The sequence below is a fragment of the Gobius niger genome (genome assembly GCF_951799975.1).
Source record: "Gobius niger genome assembly, chromosome: 9".
Classification (NCBI taxonomy): domain Eukaryota; kingdom Metazoa; phylum Chordata; class Actinopteri; order Gobiiformes; family Gobiidae; genus Gobius; species Gobius niger.
In genome coordinates, this window is record NC_136860.1 from 262,501 (window position 1) to 272,130 (window position 9,630).

Here is a 9,630-nt window from a genome sequence, read left to right on the forward strand (position 1 = left end):
CAGAGGTCAGAGGTCAGCAGTGTCTCCTGTAAACGGGGATGTGAGGGTCTGAAGGTCGTCCTTTAAGGCCGAGGGTCAGAGGTCAGAGGTCAGCAGTGTCTCCTGTAAACGGGGATGTGAGGGTCCTGTGTCTGAGGGTCGTCCTTTAAGGCGGAGGGTCAGAGGTCAGAGGTCAGCAGTGTCTCCTGTAAACGGGGATGTGAGGGTCCTGTGTCTGAAGGTCGTCCTTTAAGGCGGAGGGTCAGAGGTCAGAGGTCAGCAGTGTCTCCTGTAAACGGGGATGTGAGGGTCCTGTGTCTGAAGGTCGTCCTTTAAGGCGGAGGGTCAGAGGTCAGAGGTCAGCAGTGTCTCCTGTAAACGGGGATGTGAGGGTCCTGTGTCTGAGGGTCGTCCTTTAAGGCGGGGGGTCAGAGGTCAGAGGTCAGCAGTGTCTCCTGTAAACGGGGATCTGAGGGTCCTGTGTCTGAAGGTCGTCCTTTAAGGCGGAGGGTCAGAGGTCAGAGGTCAGCAGTGTCTCCTGTAAACGGGGATGTGAGGGTCCTGTGTCTGAAGGTCGTCCTTTAAGGCGGAGGGTCAGAGGTCAGAGGTCAGCAGTGTCTCCTGTAAACGGGGATGTGAGGGCCCTGTGTCTGAAGGTCGTCCTTTAAGGCGGGGGGTCAGAGGTCAGAGGTCAGCAGTGTCTCCTGTAAACGGGGATGTGAGGGTCCTGTGTCTGAGGGTCGTCCTTTAAGGCGGGGGGTCAGAGGTCAGAGGTCAGAGGTCAGCAGTGTCTCCTGTAAACGGGGATGTGAGGGTCCTGTGTCTGAGGGTCGTCCTTTAAGGCGGGGGGTCAGAGGTCAGAGGTCAGAGGTCAGCAGTGTCTCCTGTAAACGGGGATATGAGGGTCTGAAGGTCGTCCTTTAAGGCGGAGGGTCAGAGGTCAGAGGTCAGAGGTCAGCAGTGTCTCCTGTAAACGGGGATATGAGGGTCTGAAGGTCGTCCTTTAAGGCGGAGGGTCAGAGGTCAGAGGTCAGAGGTCAGCAGTGTCTCCTGTAAACGGGGATGTGAGGGTCTGAAGGTCGTCCTTTAAGGCGGAGGGTCAGAGGTCAGAGGTCAGCAGTGTCTCCTGTAAACGGGGATGTGAGGGTCCTGTGTCTGAAGGTCGTCCTTTAAGGCGGAGGGTCAGAGGTCAGAGGTCAGCAGTGTCTCCTGTAAACGGGGATCTGAGGGTCCTGTGTCTGAGGGTCGTCCTTTAAGGCGGAGGGTCAGAGGTCAGAGGTCAGCAGTGTCTCCTGTAAACGGGGATGTGAGGGTCCTGTGTCTGAAGGTCGTCCTTTAAGGCGGAGGGTCAGAGGTCAGAGGTCAGCAGTGTCTCCTGTAAACGGGGATGTGAGGGTCCTGTGATGAGGGTCGTCCTTTAAGGCGGAGGGTCAGAGGTCAGAGGTCAGCAGTGTCTCCTGTAAACGGGGATGTGAGGGTCCTGTGTCTGAAGGTCGTCCTTTAAGGCGGAGGGTCAGAGGTCAGAGGTCAGCAGTGTCTCCTGTAAACGGGGATGTGAGGGTCTGAGGGTCGTCCTTTAAGGCGGAGGGTCAGAGGTCAGAGGTCAGCAGTGTCTCCTGTAAACGGGGATGTGAGGGTCCTGTGTCTGAAGGTCGTCCTTTAAGGCGGAGGGTCAGAGGTCAGAGGTCAGCAGTGTCTCCTGTAAACGGGGATGTGAGGGTCCTGTGTCTGAAGGTCGTCCTTTAAGGCGGGGGGTCAGAGGTCAGAGGTCAGCAGTGTCTCCTGTAAACGGGGATGTGAGGGTCCTGTGTCTGAGGGTCGTCCTTTAAGGCGGAGGGTCAGAGGTCAGAGGTCAGCAGTGTCTCCTGTAAACGGGGATGTGAGGGTCCTGTGTCTGAGGGTCGTCCTTTAAGGCGGAGGGTCAGAGGTCAGAGGTCAGCAGTGTCTCCTGTAAACGGGGATGTGAGGGTCTGAAGGTCGTCCTTTAAGGCGGAGGGTCAGAGGTCAGAGGTCAGCAGTGTCTCCTGTAAACGGGGATGTGAGGGTCCTGTGTCTGAAGGTCGTCCTTTAAGGCGGGGGGTCAGAGGTCAGAGGTCAGCAGTGTCTCCTGTAAACGGGGATGTGAGGGTCCTGTGTCTGAGGGTCGTCCTTTAAGGCAGAGGGTCAGAGGTCAGCAGTGTCTCCTGTAAACAGGGATGTGAGGGTCCTGTGTCTGAAGGTCGTCCTTTAAGGCGGAGGGTCAGAGGTCAGAGGTCAGCAGTGTCTCCTGTAAACGGGGATGTGAGGGTCCTGTGTCTGAAGGTCGTCCTTTAAGGCGGGGGGTCAGAGGTCAGAGGTCAGCAGTGTCTCCTGTAAACGGGGATGTGAGGGTCCTGTGTTTGAAGGTCGTCCTTTAAGGCGGGGGGTCAGAGGTCAGAGGTCAGCAGTGTCTCCTGTAAACGGGGATGTGAGGGTCTGAGGGTCGTCCTTTAAGGCGGAGGGTCAGAGGTCAGAGGTCAGCAGTGTCTCCTGTAAACGGGGATGTGAGGGTCCTGTGTCTGAGGGTCGTCCTTTAAGGCGGAGGGTCAGAGGTCAGAGGTCAGCAGTGTCTCCTGTAAACGGGGATGTGAGGGTCCTGTGTCTGAGGGTCGTCCTTTAAGGCGGAGGGTCAGAGGTCAGAGGTCAGCAGTGTCTCCTGTAAACGGGGATGTGAGGGTCCTGTGTCTGAGGGTCGTCCTTTAAGGCGGAGGGTCAGAGGTCAGAGGTCAGCAGTGTCTCCTGTAAACGGGGATGTGAGGGTCCTGTGTCTGAGGGTCGTCCTTTAAGGCGGAGGGTCAGAGGTCAGAGGTCAGCAGTGTCTCCTGTAAACGGGGATGTGAGGGTCCTGTGTCTGAGGGTCGTCCTTTAAGGCGGAGGGTCAGAGGTCAGAGGTCAGCAGTGTCTCCTGTAAACGGGGATGTGAGGGTCCTGTGTCTGAGGGTCGTCCTTTAAGGCGGAGGGTCAGAGGTCAGAGGTCAGCAGTGTCTCCTGTAAACGGGGATGTGAGGGTCCTGTGTCTGAAGGTCGTCCTTTAAGGCGGAGCTTGTGTGTGACGCAGATCTGGGCGGAGCTCCCGGACGCGGAGGTGGAGTTTGTGAAGCCGAAGCAGGACGGCGATGATGTCACGGGCGACGAGCCAATCAGAGGCCAGTTCTGCGTGTGCCAGGAGGGGGCGCTGCAGCTGACGGGAGGACAGGCCCTGATCACCTTCGAGGAGGAGAAAGGTTCATGATCTCAACATCTGCCATAAAGCCTGTGTCCAGATGTTGTGCTGATGCTGTGCCTGCTGTGTCTCAGTGGTGTCTCAGCTGCTCCAGTCCGGGCGCTGCAGCGTGACCTTCGACCACCACAGCCTGGAGGTCACGCCCAAAAGGATCCGCACGGAGCCCCTGGTCCAGTTCGAGGTACGCTGCAGAGGGTCAGATGCCCTTCCTGAGGCATGAACCACAGTAGTAACATCTCCCTGTGATGCCCACATGAGTCAGATGCCCTTCCTGAGGCCTGAACCACATGAGTCAGATGCCCTTCCTGAGGCCTGAACCACATGAGTCAGATGCCCTTCCTGAGGCATGAACCACATGAGTCCGATGCCCTTCCTGAGGCATGAACCACATGAGTCAGATGCCCTTCCTGAGGCCTGAACCACATGAGTCAGATGCCCTTCCTGAGGCCTGAACCACATGAGTCAGATGCCCTTCCTGAGGCCTGAACCACAGTAGTAACATCTCCCTGTGATGCCCACATGAGTCAGATGCCCTTCCTGAGGCCTGAACCACATGAGTCAGATGCCCTTCCTGAGGCCTGAACCACATGAGTCAGATGCCCTTCCTGAGGCCTGAACCACAGTAGTAACATCTCCCTGTGATGCGTGTGCCCACATGAGTCAGATGCCCTTCCTGAGGCATGAACCACATGAGTCAGATGCCCTTCCTGAGGCATGAACCACATGAGTCAGATGCCCTTCCTGAGGCATGAACCACATGAGTCAGATGCCCTTCCTGAGGCCTGAACCACATGAGTCAGATGCCCTTCCTGAGGCCTGAACCACATGAGTCAGATGCCCTTCCTGAGGCCTGAACCACAGTAGTAACATCTCCCTGTGATGCGTGTGCCCACATGAGTCAGATGCCCTTCCTGAGGCATGAACCACATGAGTCAGATGCCCTTCCTGAGGCATGAACCACATGAGTCAGATGCCCTTCCTGAGGCCTGAACCACATGAGTCAGATGCCCTTCCTGAGGCATGAACCACAGTAGTAACATCTCCCTGTGATGCCCACATGAGTCCGATGCCCTTCCTGAGGCATGAACCACATGAGTCAGATGCCCTTCCTGAGGCCTGAACCACATGAGTCAGATGCCCTTCCTGAGGCATGAACCACATGAGTCAGATGCCCTTCCTGAGGCATGAACCACATGAGTCAGATGCCCTTCCTGAGGCATGAACCACATGAGTCAGATGCCCTTCCTGAGGCATGAACCACAGTAGTAACATCTCCCTGTGATGCCCACATGAGTCAGATGCCCTTCCTGAGGCATGAACCACATGAGTCAGATGCCCTTCCTGAGGCCTGAACCACATGAGTCAGATGCCCTTCCTGAGGCCTGAACCACATGAGTCAGATGCCCTTCCTGAGGCCTGAACCACAGTAGTAACATCTCCCTGTGATGCGTGTGCCCACATGAGTCAGATGCCCTTCCTGAGGCATGAACCACATGAGTCAGATGCCCTTCCTGAGGCATGAACCACATGAGTCAGATGCCCTTCCTGAGGCATGAACCACATGAGTCAGATGCCCTTCCTGAGGCCTGAACCACAGTAGTAACATCTCCCTGTGATGCGTGTGCCCACATGAGTCAGATGCCCTTCCTGAGGCATGAACCACATGAGTCAGATGCCCTTCCTGAGGCCTGAACCACATGAGTCAGATGCCCTTCCTGAGGCCTGAACCACATGAGTCAGATGCCCTTCCTGAGGCATGAACCACAGTAGTAACATCTCCCTGTGATGCCCACATGAGTCCGATGCCCTTCCTGAGGCATGAACCACATGAGTCAGATGCCCTTCCTGAGGCCTGAACCACATGAGTCAGATGCCCTTCCTGAGGCATGAACCACATGAGTCAGATGCCCTTCCTAAGGCATGAACCACATGAGTCAGATGCCCTTCCTAAGGCATGAACCACATGAGTCAGATGCCCTTCCTGAGGCCTGAACCACATGAGTCAGATGCCCTTCCTAAGGCATGAACCACATGAGTCAGATGCCCTTCCTAAGGCATGAACCACATGAGTCAGATGCCCTTCCTGAGGCATGAACCACATGAGTCAGATGCCCTTCCTGAGGCATGAACCACATGAGTCCGATGCCCTTCCTGAGGCCTGAACCACAGTAGTAACATCTCCCTGTGATGCCCACATGAGTCAGATGCCCTTCCTGAGGCATGAACCACATGAGTCAGATGCCCTTCCTGAGGCATGAACCACATGAGTCAGATGCCCTTCCTGAGGCATGAACCACATGAGTCAGATGCCCTTCCTGAGGCATGAACCACATGAGTCCGATGCCCTTCCTGAGGCCTGAACCACAGTAGTAACATCTCCCTGTGATGCCCACATGAGTCAGATGCCCTTCCTGAGGCCTGAACCACATGAGTCAGATGCCCTTCCTGAGGCCTGAACCACAGTAGTAACATCTCCCTGTGATGCCCACATGAGTCAGATGCCCTTCCTGAGGCCTGAACCACATGAGTCAGATGCCCTTCCTGAGGCCTGAACCACATGAGTCAGATGCCCTTCCTGAGGCCTGAACCACATGAGTCAGATGCCCTTCCTGAGGCCTGAACCACAGTAGTAACATCTCCCTGTGATGCCCACATGAGTCAGATGCCCTTCCTGAGGCCTGAACCACATGAGTCAGATGCCCTTCCTGAGGCATGAACCACATGAGTCAGATGCCCTTCCTGAGGCCTGAACCACATGAGTCAGATGCCCTTCCTGAGGCATGAACCACAGTAGTAACATCTCCCTGTGATGCCCACATGAGTCAGATGCCCTTCCTGAGGCCTGAACCACATGAGTCAGATGCCCTTCCTGAGGCATGAACCACATGAGTCAGATGCCCTTCCTGAGGCCTGAACCACAGTAGTAACATCTCCCTGTGATGCCCACATGAGTCAGATGCCCTTCCTGAGGCCTGAACCACATGAGTCAGATGCCCTTCCTGAGGCCTGAACCACAGTAGTAACATCTCCCTGTGATGTCTCGTAGATCCAGCTGGTCGTGTCTCGTCTGCTGCTGAGCGTGGAGGAGCTGGACAGCTCGATGCCGAAGCAGCGCCTGGAGGAGCGTCTGGAGCTGGCCTTCTGTCGCCCGAGCCGCGGAGGAGCCGAGGTCCAGTCTGTGGAGGTTAACCCACGGCAACGCAGCGCCAGGGTGGCCTTCGCCAAGCCAGGAGGTAACTGACCCACCAAGCCAGGAGGTAACTAACCCTTCACCAAGCCAGGAGGTAACTGACCCTTCACCAAGCCAGGAGGTAACTAACCCTTCACTAAACCAGGAGGTAACTAACCAGGAGGTAACTAACCAACCAAGCCAGGAGGTAACTAACCAGGAGGTAACTAACCAGGAGGTAACTAACCCTTCACCAAGCCAGGAGGTAACTGACCCTTCACCAAGCCAGGAGGTAACTAACCCTTCACTAAACCAGGAGGTAACTAACCAGGAGGTAACTAACCAACCAAGCCAGGAGGTAACTAACCAGGAGGTAACTAACCAGGAGGTAACTAACCCTTCACCAAGCCAGGAGGTAACTAACCAGGAGGTAACTAACCAGGAGGTAACTAACCAGGAGGTAACTAACCAGGAGGTAACTAACCCTTCACCAAGCCAGGAGGTAACTAACCAGGAGGTAACTAACCAGGAGGTAACTAACCAGGAGGTAACTAACCAGGAGGTAACTAACCCTTCACCAAGCCAGGAGGTAACTAACCAGGAGGTAACTAACCCACCGAGCCAGGAGGTAACTAACCAGGAGGTAACTAACCAGGAGGTAACTAACCCTTCACCAAGCCAGGAGGTAACTAACCAGGAGGTAACTAACCCACCAAGCCAGGAGGTAACTAACCAGGAGGTAACTAACCCACCGAGCCAGGAGGTAACTAACCCACCAAGCCAGGAGGTAACTAACCAGGAGGTAACTAACCAGGAGGTAACTAACCAGGAGGTAACTAACCCACCGAGCCAGGAGGTAACTAACCCCACTAAACCAGGAGGTAACTAACCAGGAGGTAACTAACCAGGAGGTAACTAACCCACCAAGCCAGGAGGTAACTAACCAGGAGGTAACTAACCAGGAGGTAACTAACCCACCGAGCCAGGAGGTAACTAACCCCACTAAACCAGGAGGTAACTAACCAGGAGGTAACTAACCAGGAGGTAACTAACCAGGAGGTAACTAACCAACCAAGCCAGGAGGTAACTAACCAGGAGGTAACTAACCAGGAGGTAACTAACCCTTCACCAAGCCAGGAGGTAACTAACCAGGAGGTAACTAACCAGGAGGTAACTAACCAGGAGGTAACTAACCAGGAGGTAACTAACCCTTCACCAAGCCAGGAGGTAACTAACCAGGAGGTAACTAACCAGGAGGTAACTAACCAGGAGGTAACTAACCAGGAGGTAACTAACCCTTCACCAAGCCAGGAGGTAACTAACCAGGAGGTAACTAACCCACCGAGCCAGGAGGTAACTAACCAGGAGGTAACTAACCAGGAGGTAACTAACCCTTCACCAAGCCAGGAGGTAACTAACCAGGAGGTAACTAACCCACCAAGCCAGGAGGTAACTAACCAGGAGGTAACTAACCCACCGAGCCAGGAGGTAACTAACCCACCAAGCCAGGAGGTAACTAACCAGGAGGTAACTAACCAGGAGGTAACTAACCAGGAGGTAACTAACCCACCGAGCCAGGAGGTAACTAACCCCACTAAACCAGGAGGTAACTAACCAGGAGGTAACTAACCAGGAGGTAACTAACCCACCAAGCCAGGAGGTAACTAACCAGGAGGTAACTAACCAGGAGGTAACTAACCCACCGAGCCAGGAGGTAACTAACCCCACTAAACCAGGAGGTAACTAACCAGGAGGTAACTAACCAGGAGGTAACTAACCAGGAGGTAACTAACCCCACCAAGCCAGGAGGTAACTAACCAGGAGGTAACTAACCCCACCAAGACAGGAGGTAACTAACCAGGAGGTAACTAACCAGGAGGTAACTAACCAGGACGTAACTAACCCTTGTGGCCACACCCCCTTTGCTCTGCCCCGTCAGACCTTGGAAGCTCAGCAGGGCCTGGTCGGTGCTTGGAGACCGTTTAGTAACACCAGGAAGCCTGGAGAATGTAGTGAGTGAGTGGTTGGTGGGGGTCGGAGGGGCCGATGGCGCAGACTGGTTGCCTCGCTTCCGTCAGTCTACCCCAGGGCAGCTGTGGCTACAATAGTAGCTTATCACCACCGAGTATGGAGTGAACGACTAGTGCAATGTAAAGCGTCTTTGAGTGTCCAGAAAAGCGCTATATAAAACCCATGCATTATTATTATTATTATTATTATTAAAGTGAGTCATATTCATGTCCCTCCTGTGTGCAGTGGCCGAGTGCTTCGCCCTCAGAGGAGAACACACGGTGGACCTGGACTTCCAGACCGTGGTCAAACTGTCTCCTGTTCACGAGCATCAGCTGCACAAGTTCCAGGTAAGACCCTGTGACCTCACAGGTGAGACCCTGTGACCTCACAGGTGAGACCCTGTGACCTCACAGGTGAGACCCTGTGACCTCACAGGTGAGACCCTGTGACCTCACAGGTAAGACCCGCCCTGTGACCTCACAGGTAAGACCCTGTGACCTCACAGGTGAGACCCTGTGACCTCACAGGTGAGACCCTGTGACCTCACAGGTAAGACCCGCCCTGTGACCTCACAGGTGAGACCCTGTGACCTCACAGCGCCTCTTCCTTGTAACTCAGACGAGTGTTTGTCCCGTCAGAGTTTCTGCGGCGCCCCGAAGCGCTCGCTGCTCCTGGACGGCATCAGGGACACGGGCGACGCCGAGGAGGTGCAGGACCAGCTGGAGATCCACTTCCAAAAGCCCAGCAACGGAGGAGGAGAGATCGAGCACACGCTGTACCGGAGCGGGAGAGTGTGGGCCGTGCTGAGCCCCGAGAACTGAGGCTTTAATCACTGAGCAGTGTGTGAATGAGCTTTAATCACTGAGCAATGTGTGAATGAGCTTTAATCACTGAGCAGTGTGTGAATGAGCTTTAATCACTGAGCAATGTGTGAATGAGCTCATTAAACTCACTGATCTGAGAATTACTGAGCATTATGTAAATCAACTCCAATCATTAAACTCACTGATCTGATCATATCTATACGAATGTTGCTGTAATCACAATAAAAACGACTTCATGATGTGAAAACTTGTGAGTTTTTATAGAAATGTGGTGGAGGTTTAAGTATTTCATGTTGTTTAAGATTCGTTTTCAAAACCTAAATGTACAAACTCAGGAGCAAAGGTCAGAGGTCACTGCAGTCAGTCTGTGCTGAATGTTTGCAGTAAAACAGTGGAGCAGAGTC

The 9,630-nt window shown here is 54.3% G+C and overlaps 1 protein-coding gene across 2 annotated transcripts in view; it reads left to right on the forward strand.

Moving 5' to 3' along the window:
- The window catches only part of nmi (N-myc (and STAT) interactor), a 19,504-nt gene extending 10,259 nt beyond the window's left edge, over window positions 1-9,245 (forward strand). Inside the window, exons 5-9 of one of the 2 annotated variants that reach the window (XM_079563314.1) lie at window positions 3,056-3,221; window positions 3,295-3,401; window positions 6,267-6,453; window positions 8,646-8,749; window positions 9,041-9,245. In XM_079563314.1, coding sequence (XP_079419440.1) covers window positions 3,056-3,221; window positions 3,295-3,401; window positions 6,267-6,453; window positions 8,646-8,749; window positions 9,041-9,223 — 747 coding nt within the window. In that variant the 3' untranslated portion in view covers window positions 9,224-9,245. Of the gene's footprint in view, window positions 1-3,055; window positions 3,222-3,294; window positions 3,402-6,266; window positions 6,454-8,645; window positions 8,750-8,859; window positions 8,910-9,040 lie in introns of those variants that run through there. The other variant, XM_079563315.1, reaches the window with a different exon arrangement.
- Window positions 9,246-9,630: the final 385 nt, after the last annotated feature.